Source organism: Nelumbo nucifera, chromosome 1 (assembly GCF_055504915.1).
Source record: "Nelumbo nucifera cultivar China Antique chromosome 1, China Antique-T2T, whole genome shotgun sequence".
NCBI classification, from domain to species: domain Eukaryota; kingdom Viridiplantae; phylum Streptophyta; class Magnoliopsida; order Proteales; family Nelumbonaceae; genus Nelumbo; species Nelumbo nucifera.
In genome coordinates this window covers 122,754,049-122,769,391 of record NC_142649.1, presented here as the reverse complement: position 1 = coordinate 122,769,391, position 15,343 = coordinate 122,754,049, and the positions used below count along the sequence as shown (strand labels likewise).

General features: G+C 36.0%; 1 protein-coding gene across 1 annotated transcript; it reads left to right on the top strand.

Annotated features, from left to right (window-relative positions):
• The first annotated feature begins 1,875 nt into the window (after positions 1–1,875).
• LOC104611625 (mitotic checkpoint protein BUB3.2) lies at positions 1,876–13,684 on the top strand. The gene is made up of 9 exons (XM_010278762.3): positions 1,876–2,223; positions 2,329–2,459; positions 7,078–7,160; positions 9,770–10,036; positions 12,080–12,155; positions 12,526–12,606; positions 12,969–13,047; positions 13,149–13,249; positions 13,340–13,684. Exons 1-9 carry the CDS (start codon positions 2,104–2,106, stop codon positions 13,425–13,427), a joined length of 1,026 nt encoding a protein of 341 aa, XP_010277064.1. The 5' UTR covers positions 1,876–2,103; the 3' UTR covers positions 13,428–13,684.
• The last annotated feature ends 1,659 nt before the right edge of the window (positions 13,685–15,343 follow it).

Below are 15,343 nucleotides of genomic sequence, written 5' to 3'. Positions count from 1 at the left end.
TAGGGGTGTAAACGGATCGAATTCGAATCAAATCAGGCAATATTTGAATTCAAATTTGATTAAAAAATCCGATATTTGAATTTGATACGATATCTCGACAGATATTGAAAATTAATATCTGAATTCGAATCTGATTAAATATTCGAATATTCGCTTTGATTCGATTAATTAATTATTTTAGATAATTATTAAATATATAAAATAAATATTTTATTGATATAAAATATATAAATATATAAATTATTTATATAACTTAATTATTATATAAATTATATAAAATATTTTATGTATATAAAAATTAAATAAGTGGTCAAATTCAGATATTTATCAAATTGAATCAGGTCATCCGAATTCGAATCCGATTAACTATTCGGTAAGAATAGGATATCTGAATTCAACTTATTAGATATTCAAATTATCCGAATTCAATTCGATTATATCAAATATTGAATTCAAAATCGGATTTTTGAATACCGTTTACACCTCTACTTGATAGTTAATACTAGTGTTTTCTTTTCCATTTTGTTCTTCTTGAATCATTTATGTATTTTATCATGTGTGCTTCATTAGTTTTCATGAATGATTGAGTTTGTATGAATGATTGGATTGTTGTATTAGGTAGCCCTTGAATTAAAATTTTTTAGATTTGAAAAACTTTCGATTCTTCTAACTCAAGTTTCTTGCTTAGTTTGATGGGTTTTATCGGGCCAAACCCGTTATGCCAATTAACAGTCGATTAAGTTATGGGGTTTGAAATTATAGACCTTATAAGATATGGTTTGGGATCAAGGTAGGGGTTTTTTCTTGTTAGGATGGTTTTACTCCGTTTGAAACCAGCCTTATATTAACTTATATGTTTATCAGTGTTTTCAACTCGTTGTTAACCCGACTGGTCAAACTGTCACCAGGCCAAGATTCTGGGTCTAGTTCAATTAAGACCCGTCAAATGGTAAAAATTTATTAACTTGGTCAATAATCATTCGATTCGGACGGTTCGACCGTTGACCCATTCGACCTGGTTATTGGGTCGTGGGTTGTACACTCAATGCATGCAAATTTTTGGAGGCCATAATTTTACACTCTGATGTTTGATTGGGGTGATTTTTTTTTTTTTTATTTTAGATAACTTTTCAAGATCTATGCATCCCATAGGTGCCTTGCCCTACTATTTTTGTGAAAAAGCCCCCTTTTTTGACCTCAAATTATAATTTTTAATATTTGTTATAAATAAAAAAATAAAAAACTAAACTTAAAAACATAAATTAAATATAAAAATACATATAACATATTTAAGACATATTTATGCATTATTTATTATAAAATATATGTTTATACACACACTTTAAATACACATAGGACTGTATAACCCATTTGACTTAGACAGTTCGAACCAATTACCCATAACCCGAAGACAAAAACAGTTCAGCCTCTGATCGATTTTTAAAACATTGATCTTTACCTATTACTTATACTAGTGTATTATAGTTATAAATTTGAAGGAAAATTATATAGGGCCACAATCATTCAATTTCTAAGTATGAGTTCCAAACATTTTGACTGGCGTGGGGGCGTTAAGGTCATGGGATTTGGAAAGGACCCCTCCTTGTCTAATCCCGTAAACCCGGGTGAGGGCGCCTTGAACAGGGGGGGGGGGGGGTGATGAATTTATGTTAAAGTAGTCAAATTGCATGTATACTAACAGAGAAAAAGTAATCAAATTAAATATGCTTTGTCGTTTAAAAGAGGGGAACTTCTTTTTGTCAACACATCGTTATTTATCTAATGGAAAATTTTCGAAAGTTTTTGAATCCCAGGCGAAGCTTTAATTATTATTATTATTTTTTTCCATAAAAAAATGAAAATTTCGAAAGTTTTTGAATCCCATGATTCCCATCGGCCCAGCATCGACATGGTGTCTCCTCTATATATCTCTCAGCTTTGGTTTTCAAATACATTTCTCCCTCTCTCCTCTTTGTACTCTTTTACTTCCGTTCCGTCTCCTATCTGCTCCGGTCTTACTTCCAGAGCTGTAGTTCTCAGTTCCTCGTTCTTCCATTCCTGCTCACAGTAGAAAAACCCTAATTTTAAACTGAACCAAGGACTATGACTGCGGTCCTTCCCACCTCGGCGGGAAGAGAGCTATCCAACCCTCCCTCCGATGGCATTTCCAACCTTCGCTTCTCCAATCACAGCGATAATCTTCTCGTTTCGTCATGGGACAGGGTACTTGTTCTTCTCTCCGAAAAGGAAGATGTGCTAATTTTTGTGATACTGGTTTTTTCTCCTCACTTTATTTGTCTTAATATGATTATGTATTCGCTTGGTTAGACTGTTCGATTATACGAAGCGAGCGCAAATGTGTTGAGGGGCGAGTTTATGCATGCCGGTGCAGTGCTGGATTGCTGTTTTCATGATGATTCATCGGGTTTTAGCGCCTGTGTAGATAACACCGTCAGGAGGTGGGTGAAAATTTCTCAGCGTATATATTTATCTGTAAGTAGCGTTTATTAGTTTTCTTTATCTATTGTGTTTTCGATATAGCACGTTCGATGTTGTAAGATGGTCTAGGGTCAGCCGGCTCAGTTTTGATGAAAAATTTCATTCGGGTTTTAGTTAGAATTGGAACTTTCTACCATGAAATTTGAGGATTTTGCATTTCTCAATGGATTTTAAAACATTTCATCTTATTTACGTCGGCAAGCAGGTTCAGTCTCATTGTAGGTCAACACAGGATTTGATCTCATGTTCTGGAATAATACCAACTTATCTAGTCTGCGTCTACGTCTAGAGTAACTTTTATTTTCCTTTAACACTACATGCTAAGTCTCGGCACGCGTTCTGCAGAGTGCCCATCCTTGCCGTGCATCTTCTTGAGATTTCTATAGTGAGAAATTAATTTGTACTATATGATTATTTCACCTGTTCTCAAATTTCTATAGTAATAAATTAGTTTATACGTTATCAGTCGAAAAAAAAAAATAGTTTAGAGACGTTCAGTTGTTTCAAGGTCCAAAGGTGGAGGATCATATTTACTACAGGCAGTTAACTTAGATGCGTTTCTGCAAGGCAATCATGTAATGTTTGATTTTATACAATTGTCAGGAGTGAATGACATCTGTTATAACTAATGGTTCTCAACTCCTTAGCCAAAGAATCTGCTTATTCTCTTTCATTTCAAAAAAACTGATTTTCTGAACTTGGAGATTACCAACTAGGATGACATAGGCAGAAGATTTGTGGACCACTTCAAATCGATCTATAGAAGACCTTTGAGTGAGAGAGCAGTCATGGGAGGGGTGGAATAGCCAAGAATTGAGGGCGGAATGGCAAGGTGGTTGGAAAGGAATTTTGAGGAAGAAGAGATTAAGAAAGCTACCTTTCTAATGGATAGATCCAAGGTTCCAGGTCCAGATGGCTTTACAATGGGTTTTTATCAAGATTACTGGAAGGTGCTGAAAGAGGATTTAGTTGAAGTCTTTAAGGAATTTGCAGACAATCATGTAATAAGCCCTGGAATCAATGCCACTTTTTTTGGCCTTGATACCTAAGAAGATTGATGCCAACCACCCAAAAGATTTTAGGCCTATTAGTTTGGTGATAAGCATCCATAAAATTCTGGTTAAAGTGCTTTCTTTGAGGATCAAAACAGTTCTTCCTTTTATCCTTAGTGAAACTCAGGGGGCCTTCATTCAAGGGCGACAAATAATAGATCAGATCCTAATTGCGGATGAGTGTGTGGAGGAAATGAAGAGGTCTAGGCAAAGAGGTTTTATTTGTAAATTGGATCTTGAAAAGGCCTATGACTTGGTGAATTGGGAGTTTTTATTAGAGATGATGAGAAACTGTGGATTTGGGGACAAGTGGTGTAGTTGGATATCTGGGTGTATCAGTACCTGTCACTATATTCTGGTAAATGGTGTGGTGAGGTACTTTTTTCCAGCTTGCAGGGGTGTCAAGCAAGGGGATCCACTCTCACCCTTCCTTTTTACCTTAGTAGCCGATGTGATTAGAAGGATCATTACTAAGGCTGATAGTGAAGATGCCATTAGGGGTTGGAGAATAGGGAGACACCAAATCCCAGTCACCCACCTTAAGTTTGCAGATGACCTAATGATCTTTTGTGAAGGAGGCTTTAGCGAGAAGGTAACAAACCTAAAGGAACTAATCAAAGGATTTATAATCTGAAAATAAATTTGGAAAAGAGTTGCATAGCGGGTATAAACTTGGAGGGTGGGGAGATCGAGGTTATTGTGGATGAGTGTAACATCTCTGCTTGGCCTATGTCATACTTAGGACTTCCATTAGGGGCAAACCCTAGGGAGAGAAGATTTTGGACCCCAATGCTAGAAAAGTTTGAGAAGAGATTAGCCTCGTGGAAGAAGATTTATATCTCTTTTGGAGGGAGAATTACCTTAATAAGAGCTACTCTTATCTACTTACTTTTTGTCTGTCTTTAGGATACCAGCTAGGGAGGGTAGGAAGTTGGAGAAGTTGATGAGAGACTTCCTGTGGGAGTTGGGACAAGAAAAAAAAGGATCATTTGGTTAATTGGGAAATTGTTTACAGAAGTAAAGAAGAGGGGGGTTTGGGACTTGAGAGGGTGATTGAAAAAAATCAAGCTTTGTTAGGGAAATGGTTGTGGTGATGGCCATTGGAAAGTGAGAGGCTATGGCATGAGGTGGTGGGAAGCATTCATGGGAGTTCAAAGAATGGATGGGATGCTATTGTATCAAGGCAGGCTAACCTGGCAGTACCTTGGAAGGCCATTCACAACACCCTTTTTCAATTTCTCAATTTTATCAGGTATGAAGTTTGTTCTAGCAACGCTGTTCGCTTTTGGGAGGATATCTAGGTAGGAGACACCCCTTTAAAGGACCTTTTCCCTTTGCTATTTTCTGTTTCTTTGTATAAAAAGAGGTAGTCTCAAAATTTGTCTCACCATTGGGAACACCCTTGGCTCCTAATTGTGATTTTGGGTTTCGTAGGGGACTTAGGGATGATGAAATTGAATCTCTCTCTGACTTGCTATGTTGCCTTGATCAGGTTTGCTTGGATTCCTCCAAGCCAGATAAAAGGGTGTGGACTCCTAGACCCAAAGGAACCTTTACTTGTGCTTCTTACTTCAAGTCCATCTCTTAGCATTCTGCTCAACAACCCTTTTCGTCAAAGGAAATTTGGTGTCGGCCAGTTCCCCCAAAGATTATGGCGTTTTGTTGGGAAGTATTCTATGGGAAAGTAAACACTCTAGATAACCTACAAAAGAGAAGACCTTTCCTCTGTATTCTCCCAATTGGTGTATCCTCTATAGAGCTCACGGGGAGGATTGTTACCATCTACTAATATCTTGTCCTTTTTCTACAGACCTTTGGGCTTGGATAGTTTCATTGTTTGGGAGTAGTTGGAGTCTACCAGCCGAAGTTCGCATGATCTTTAACCATTCTACTTTCTCTTGGCCTAGAAAAAGAGGGAGACTTATGTGGAGATGTGCTCGCGCTGCCCTGATTTGTACTCTTCGGGAGGAAAGTAATGCTAGAATCTTTCAAGAAAAGGAAAGGAGCAGTCAGGAATTGAGAGACTGTGTGTTGCATAGGGCAATAGCGAGGTGTTCACCCTTGAAGGACAAGTCAATTACAAGCTGGTCTCCTCCATCTAAAGGCTCACTGAAGCTGAACTTTGATGGAAGTAGCATGGGTAATCCAGGGTTATCTGGAATGGGGGGTGTCTTGCGAAATGAGAAGGGAGAGATTTTGTTGCTCTAATCGGGTCCTTTAGGAGTTGGGGACTTTATCAGGGCAGAGCTATTAGCTGCTGTACAAGGGGTGCAATTCGCAAACTAGTTGGGAGTACAACATCTAATAATTGAAGGGGATTCCAAAGTGGTGGTGGGCTGGTTGAAAAATCCTGAAGATGCTATATGGCGCTACAAGAATGAATGAAGAAATTCAATTGGTTGACAAGGAATATGTTGGTCTCTTTACAGTGGGTGGGGAGATCAGCAAATACTTTGTCCGGTGTGTTAGCCAATCAAGGGATAAATAGGGAAGAATTGTTTTGGGCTCAGCTGTGATTCCTGTATTTCTTTCCTAGTTTACTTGCAACATTCAAGGAGGGGCTGCAGCTCGCACCTCTCATTAATGTTGTATGAATTCACAACTCTAAATCAGCTTTTGAATTAATAAAATTTACTATTGTTCATAAAAAAACTTCATGTTCTTGAAACAAAAATAATATGTTGGGTGTGTTCCAAATTAAATGGTAGACCTGATCAGGTTGAAAAATAAGTTTATGAATAGTAATTCAATTATTCCTCCACTGAATTTCATAGATTGCAGCTAGAATGAGTAATACATGCATTTTGACAGATTATCAAAATCCCACTTCATAAATTCAGTTTAATTCTACTTTATTCTGAGATGCTCTTGTCCAAATTATCAAAATCCCACCTCCAAAAAACTTTTGACAGATTTATATCATTTTTATGTTACATCATTCCGTCTCATTTTGGCAAGTCCTATATGCATTTTGAAGAAGGGCTCTTGTGACCATGCATTTGTGATTGCACATTTGTTCTTATGATACAGAATTTTTGCAACTGAATTTAGGCACTTTTACATGTTCTTTAGCTTAATAGATAATTTGGTTTGCATGGGTAAATGCCAATCTCTTGTGAAAACTAAGATTAAACTAGTGAATTAGGAAACCATTTTACACTTTCTGGGGCATTCCAATGAGCTTGGTGGGTGTTGCATTTCTTAGGTGTTGTGAGTAGTGAATAAAAACAGCTGACTTTTAGTAGTTCATAAATCTTCTTTATTATTCTGTACTATCTGTATTTATTGCTTTTTTCTTTTTATTTTTCTTTATCAGTCCCTCCCTTCCAGTGGCCACACTGTTTTTCCTACAAAAGGAGGATGTATTACTGCTTATATTCGTTTTCTCTATGTAATTTTTTCTTCAATTTGCAGAAGCTGATAGTTGATTCTATTTTATTTGTCTTAATTGGTAATGTTCTTAACTAGTCAGGGACTCAGGGTTTTATGCCAAATGTAGTATTTGATATCACAAGTTTGATTTCAGGTTGGTATTCAGCACAGGCAAGGAGGATATTTTGGGGAGGCATGATGCACCTGTTCGTTGTGTTGAGTACTCTTACGCAGCAGGTTTCTACTTATTTCTATGTATTTTACTTGAAAAAAAGGATTATGCTATTTTGCAGTGGCATCTACAAATATAAGAATATATTATTGCTAGAAACTGCATATTATAATTTAGGCTTCATACTTGGATCAGAGGATCTGAGTCATCAGCCCCAAATCCAGTTCAACATTGAAATGAATCAAATATAAATTTTGCATTTGTATTTTTATGGTGTGCAATTGCTTATCAGTCAAAAAGTTGCAAAAATTGTTCAAAGATTTATTCGGTGAAAATATAACTGCAACACACACACACACTGTTGTTTTTTGGTTTAAAATATGATATGGGCGGGGACCTGAATCTCAAGATCCAAGAACCCAATTCACAAACCTCTAGTAGTTTCAAAGCTAGTCATGATGTCCCATAACAGTTAGTGTACTGTGGGGTTTTGAGGTTTGATGGTAACTTTTTTGGATAACATGGAACCTTCTAGGATCAGAGTTTTCTCCCTCTTGTTTTCCTGATAGAGTTGGGATCATCACTTGGGCTTTTAGTGGTCCAATCAAGAAGGTGGTTTATCGAGGCAGTGGTTGTAACTCTACTTTGGTCCTAGTATGTAATCCCAAGGGGAGGTGTCTCCATTGGTGAAGAAAGGGAATTTGCAACTGCAATTAAGGTGGGCCATGGGATTTGGGGAGAGGGCAATAAATACTTTCTTTTTTTCCCTCCAACACATAATGAGATTTGGCAGCTTATGGGGTTTTGGCAACTTATGGATTCCTATGAGATAGAATTCATAACTCATGATCTTAGAATATGAATTCTTGTATAGTTCTTTTTCTTGTACAGTTTGGTGATGCCCTCATTTTTTTGTTCAATGTCCATTATGTAGATCATTAATCATTTTCTTGTAATTTTAATTAATATAAATGATTCTGATCTTACTGTTCAAAAAACAAAAAACATTTTGTATGGATGCCCTTTATGGTTATTGATAACAGCAATAAACCCATTAAATTGCAAAATGTGAAATCTCTCCATGGGGGTTTGGTTGAGAATCCCCCATGTTGGTTTTGTTGCTAGTTCAATTGCTTAGGGTTTCAAGGAAGTTGGATAAAAAAAGGAACAAAGAAGAGGGCAGAACAAACGCTACTAATGAATGAAGTTCATGCCCCTTATGGAGAAAATAATGGCATTGCCCTTCTGGTCCTAGCTAGCTGGAGTCTTTGGAGGGGACCGAGGGGTGCACTGGATACAGACCTAACCAATGAAGTAAGAAATTGATCAATTCTACCAAATTGTACATGCCCCTTATGGAGAATATAAGCTGCTGTCAGGAAAAAAGACCTCACCTTTGAGATACCAACCAGAGTCTCATGGAAAAGACTTGTATGAGGAGTTGTTCCCAGACTTATTGGTATTGAGATCCTTAACTCAACTCAACTAAACCTTGTCCCAGCTATATGAGGTTGGGTATATGAATCATGTTCTGCCATTCCGTTCTGTTCAGTATGTTAAATTTTGGGCCCTAAAATCGGCTCATACTACTTCAACCCTTGTCCTTTTTGGTCTGCTCTTAGCTCTTCTAGAATCTAGATCCTTCAACTTGTAAGTTGTAATAGATCATTTCTTCTCATTATTGCTGTAAATGGTATTCTTTGCACAAAACATCTTAGTCTACTTTCCCTCTTTTTATCACCTATCGGAGCTACTTATAGGTTCCTTCAGAAATTTGTTTCTGATCCCATCATTTCTAGTTTCTCACTCATTGGATACACTAATTGCATTAATCTAACAAGTGACCTTTGATCTTGAATTGATAGATCTGATTCTCATGCAGTCATGCTAACAAGTGACCTTCTCACTCATTTGGATTACGTGGAAACAATTGTCTACGTCATTTTGACTTTTGCTACCTTGTGATATTTGCTAATTTCTTCCACATTATGCTTTTATTTCTCCTATTACTTGATACAGCTCTTCAACCTGCCTTCACTTTTCATTTTCCAAGCTAGTCCTTGCCTTCGTGCATTAAAACATAACCTATTTAAGTTCTTCTGCACACACTATAAGTTTAGACTCTATATAAGGTGGAATCTTGATCATATCATCAGAATTGGCTTCAGTTGTGGCATGCATGTTCTCTGATTAATAGCCAAAATATTGATTGATTGTGCCAAAAAAGGGTGAAGGTGTAATTAACACAATACTTGAAGAGTACATACAGAGGGTACACAAGTTTATGTGGTAATCTGATGTTTGCAAGTTTTGGGTTTCTTCTTACCATGTTTCCTCTTATAAATTCTATCATGCATTACCATAAATGATAGGATCATCTCTTTCATTCATTGGATGACTTTTCATTTTGGGAAATTCTTTAAATGGTATGTATTGGGCTATTTGGCAGATGGATTTGATTTATAAAAATGTAAACTACTTTATGGTATGCAAGCGGATGTTAAATGAATTTTCAATGCATTTGCTGCTCAGTTAGTTTCAGACTTTCAGTGCACTTTTCACAAATGAAGTTTGGCATGTGTTAATAGAGTGCCAAATTTAAGCATAATTGTTATTGCCTTGTAAAGTACATATTTCCTAACAAAGTTCTTTGTTTGCAAAAACACGATTTTAGGGCAAGTCATCACTGGTAGTTGGGATAAAACACTGAAGTGTTGGGACCCAAGAGGTGCAAGTGGGCAAGAGCGTACACTTGTTGGAACATATCCACAACCTGAGCGTGTTTATTCCCTTTCTCTTGTTGGTAATCGTTTAGTGGTAGCAACTGCAGGAAGACATGTAAATGTCTATGATCTGCGGAATATGTCTCAACCAGAGCAAAAGAGGGAGTCATCATTGAAATATCAAACCAGATGTGTACGTTGTTATCCCAATGGAACAGGTAACTATCTGAGCATCTAAAGTTTTTATAATATTTTATATTATCTACAGTACTAGCCATAGTTTTCAAAATGCCAAGGTGAGGATGGGCAACAAGGGGGTTCTTGTGGCCTGGTTGCCTAGGTGATGCCTAAGCCATGTATTTTTAAATAAAATGAAAAACATGAATCCTAGGTTAATTTCTTAGCATGGTTCAAAGTATTGATACAATATGCCCGATACGGGGCGTATCGTATCGTATCTTTTGAAAAAGATACGGTCCGAAATGCCCCCCAATTTTTTTTAATAATAAAAAACATGCTAAAAGCTTCCCAAAAAACCAAAATGTGAAAAAAAACTAAAAAAAAAATAAAGTTTCGGCCGTTTCTAATTACCGATATGATATGACCGAAACTCATATCGTATCGATACTTTGAACCTTGTTTCTTAGGTTCCATAGAAACCAGCAACCATCTTTCACTAGTAATAATTTTTAATCTTCATAAAAAAGTATAAACTTCATATTCAACATAGAAAATCAACATATTCATAAGGAAAAGAAGAATGAGAAGAATGTTCAGAAAATGTAAGGGTTGAGCCTTGTTTTTTTTCCTAGAAAAAAAAAAGAATGTGTTGATTGGACAAAATTGTAAGTTCTTCCTTTCTTATTGGTTCAGGTTTTAAGCCTTCAAGGGCTATCTTTGTGGGTTGAACTCAGCATACACCAACATGTGTGTTGATTGAACCATACAAAATAAGAAAAGAATACAAAAAGAAACTAGTATATAAATCCACAAAATGAATTATTTAGTATAACAATGTCTATTTTATTTCTATAATCTCAAAAAAGAAACAACATAAAAAAACAGCTATGTACAAAACAAAAAATTTCATATTCCATGTACAAAACAGCTAGGTGCTCAAGTGAGATGACCCTTCATGGGCACTTTGTCAGCTTTGTTTCACCTTGACAATTATGGTATTTGCTCTTTCATACTTTTATTAGTTATGATATGATCAAGTCCTTGTCATATGTAACCCTAGCCCCTTGATTTTGTTGTCATGTTATTTCTTGTCTCTTGATCCGGTTCATTTTTATTTTCCATACCTTAAAGATTTATAAACAGCTCAATTACTTCTTTCATGCTGTTCTTTATCTCCAATTTTACAGTTTTTCAGAATCTCACACTTTATGATAGGTTTTATAATTTTCTCCTGATTATCTTGCTATTTAGCCCTTTCTGATAATAATTTACTGGTCATTGCTGAAGTTTACCTTTTGATTAGAATCTGATGATTTAATTAATGGGTTTGGATCAAGTTGACTAGGACACAACTCTGTAACTTGTTATTTTTTCTCTCTTTTCTTCTAATTTTTCCCAAGGGGATTTTAGTTTAAAGCCTTTTCCAAGATTAAAGATGTAGGTGGGCAATGTAAAACCTATTTAAAGATCTTTCAAATTTTTTGGGTTAATATATAACTTTTTATGTCCATTAGGGAAAAATTGTATGGGATGAAAGTTTGTTTTGTAAGTGAATTATCAAAAAAAAAAAAAGAAAGTTTTGTTTTGTAAGTGAGGTTTGCAGTGTGGTTGTGCTTATGTTTACCGTTTTTTTATTTTCCATTTGCAAAATTAAATCAATTTCTCAAATTTATCTGATCCGTTTTTATGTTTTTCTTTTGGATACTTCTAAGTTCATCTTTTATTTGATAGAAATATCTATATATCTGTTGAAATGAATATAGAAATAGACAAAGGAGATAATTTTCATAATTCAGCTCTTAGAATTTACAGAATTAATGTCAACGGTGGGGGGATTCAACCATTCATCACTGGAATAGGCTTATTACAAACTTGTCCAGTTTGCAAGAGATTTGCTTGAGATATTAGGATGTCAGATTTTGATACCTTAGTTTGATCTAATCCAACATGAACCTAATGCCAGGGGGGGAGGTCTGACACAGTTAAAAGAAGGCAGGCTTGGCAGTTTTCATCATTTTATGCATTTCAGCCATATCTTGCACTTATTGTTTCTTCTTATTAACTTGGGCTGCTGTATGCAGGCTTTGCTCTTAGTTCTGTGGAAGGTCGGGTTGCAATGGAATTTTTTGATCTGTCTGAGGCTGGTCAAGCTAAGAAGTATGTAATTATCCTTGAGGAATTGTTTGATGCAGGATCATAAACTGTGCCGAAACATTGAACTACATGGATGTTGTGTTTGCATTTTCTATATGCGTGGGGCTTTACCTGACTTTTTGTCTTTTCACTTTTTGCACCTTGTGGGATTCTGCTCCCAAACACTGCTTTTCTTTTTTTTTCAACTAATGCTACACCCTGAGGATGTTTGAGGTCATTTTAATTGTTTTAGATATCACCATTACATTGACGGATTTTGAAAGTATTTCCAAGCTTAAACACTGCTATCATGCTTCTATGAGGACACTTTTTCACCTTAAAGTTCCGACAGGACGTATTTTTTATTGGCTGATTGGAGTAAGCTCCTTTGCAGGTATGCTTTCAAGTGCCATCGAAAATCAGAGGCTGGAAGAGATACGGTATATCCTGTTAATGCAATTGCGTTTCACCCTGTGTAAGTTTTCTTTTCCTTTTCTTATAAGAGAACCGTGGTACCCACTGTATGTGTGTGTGTGTGTGTGTTTATATGTATATATATATATAGAAAAAATTGGATTAAGATGGGTTAGGAAGAAATTTGGGTTGTAAGTTTTAAGGGATTACAAATTTGTAAGCCACATAGCTACATATAGAATTTGTAAACCCATTTTCTTGTTATTGTTGGAGGGGATGATACCCTATTGTCAATTGAATTTCTCATTGTTTGGTTAGAATTCAATCCCCACAATGGGGATGCTTTCAAATGTACTATTTCCTCAGAGTGAGCTACTTGGTTCAAGACTCGTATTCTTGTCTGTGTTCCTAAATATGGCACAGGTATGGCACATTTGCCACGGGAGGTTGTGATGGATATGTCAATGTGTGGGATGGCAACAACAAGAAGAGACTATATCAGGTAATATCCATAGACAAGTTCTGAAAGTTGACCTTTTCTCTTTACTTGGAAACATGTAGCTGGCATGATTTACCACATTATCTTTATTTTTGGTTTCCCAGTACACAAAATACCCAACTAGCATTGCAGCATTATCCTTCAGCAGAGATGGCCGATTGCTAGCTGTTGCCTCCAGTTATACATTTGAAGAGGGAGACAAGCCGTACGATACTGACTTCAAAACTCTCTCTCTCTCTCTCTCTCACACACACACACAAAAGAGGGTATTCATTAAATTTGCGTTTATTTGCAGGCATGAGCCGGATGCCATCTATGTCCGCAGTGTAAATGAAGTGGAGGTTAAACCAAAGCCAAAAGTGTATCCTGCACCCCCTCCATAAATCTGTAGAGAGAAAACATGATACCTATTTAATATTATTTTTTTCGGGTGTTTTTTTTTTTTTTTTGGATGATGACTTTAAAAATTGATGCAAGCCTTTAATCCTCGATAGTTAAGCCTGCCGAACTCAAGCGGGATAACCAGTTTTCATTCCAAGTTTTTACACTTTTCCATTTTGGCCTTGTCAACCTGGATTCTATCATGTAAGATGAAATGAAACGTCTAATATGCTTTAATCTTGATAGGCTGCTTGATTTACTTTATGCGCCTCAACAGCCTTGTTCCTTGTCAGAGGGGGACTTCCCTGAACCCGTTTCCTGGTTGTGATTTCTCAACTCAAATAGCTTGAATATGGAGCATCATTGGAGCGTAAAGGTTCTAAATATCGATACAGTGGGCCTGTATCGGTTTTTTTTTTTGTTTTATTTATTTATTTTTAAAATTGGTTGAGGGGTTGGTTTAAGTCCTGATTACCCTCTGAATCATGGCCTGACCCGATACACCCCTAATATCGGGAAGGTCTTGATATGTAATGATATTTTAAACCTTTTGTATTGATCGTTTGCTGATTTCAACCGCCTAAAGAAGAAATACATGCCACAGCCAAATAAAAACATTAGACAATAAAAACAGAGTTATCTCGTTGTAATTCGGATTTTATCCTTACAAAATCCATCCTCACACTGACTTAACAGCCTTGCAGCTATGCATTGGAAAGATAGGATCTGCTCCTCACACAACGTGCCTCACTCCGACCTCAGCATGTTTTAGTGGTACATCTGGATCATCTCCTTGTAAATTTAAAAATTTACAAGTACAAGATGTTTCAAGTGTACAGTTAAAACTGCTGTGAGATTGGTGAGGCGCAGATCCGAACTCTTCATTGGGAACATCAATGCACTTATATAGTTTTATTCACCGGGAGATATTATATGCCAAATACAATATTGCATTGGGAACAAAATCCTAATTCCGTTGCTGTAAGCTTGTTCAGATTGCAAGTTCTCTTATTTCCGGTAGAAAACGAAAGGAGATCGCATCTGGTGGTCCTTGGACTAGCAAGTCGATGGCCCTAGTATTTAGTGGGAACTCCTAATTCCTGAACAAAAGCAAACCATTTCGTGGATTATACAACAATCTGACAATTCTACTGGAATTGATTGCTGAACTAAAAAGGTAAGGTAGCAGCCTAATAGTATTTAGCTTCACTTCTAAGACGTTTGACACTTTGATTCTTCGACATGGTTACATAAGGGGGCGTTTTACTCAGTGAATGTTTTTGTTTTTGGAATAGCAATACCAGAAAAAAAAACATTTTTTATTTTCAAAGATAAAAACAAGTTAGTTTTGTTTAAAAAATGTATTTTTAAAATCAATAAAATATTGATTTTAAAAATAAAAACAATTTTTAATATAGAAATTATATGATTTATGGAACATGGTATTAAAAAATAGATGAAATCATGCTTTTAAATTGGATTCAAGAACAAATTTTTGGGTTTCAGTTTTAAAAACAAAACGCACACAAATATGTTTTTTTTTTTTTAATGTATTTTTGTTTTGAGGAAACAATCTGTTTTCAGACAATTGTTTTGATTTGTTTTTAGAACTGAAAACAAGAATTCTTGTTTGAGGAAACCAATAAATTTTGAACTCAATCAAATAAAAAAACCCTATGAGTAAAGAAATTTCTGCCTAGTATAAATAAAACCCTTTGCGTGACCTCAACAAGATTACCCTATGAATAAAGAGATTCCTGCCAATAAGAACTCTACCCACAAAACACTACCTCCTGCATCGGGAACATCTCCCTGTACATAATAACATGTAAGAGGATGAGATGTTTCCATATGTAACATGAATAGAACTTGAATAAAGAAAGCATGTTTATATCGAAGTGACTTCTGAGGTGAGTCA

Bases quoted from the DNA above. Each gene is read 5' to 3' on its own strand.
- LOC104611625 (XM_010278762.3), top strand. From the start codon at position 2,104: ATGACTGCGGTCCTTCCCACCTCGGCGGGAAGAGAGCTATCCAACCCT. The intron at 10,037-12,079 runs GTAACTATCTGA...TGCTGTATGCAG, and splicing joins TTGTTATCCCAATGGAACAG to GCTTTGCTCTTAGTTCTGTG. The intron at 13,250-13,339 runs GTACGATACTGA...GTTTATTTGCAG, and splicing joins TTTGAAGAGGGAGACAAGCC to GCATGAGCCGGATGCCATCT.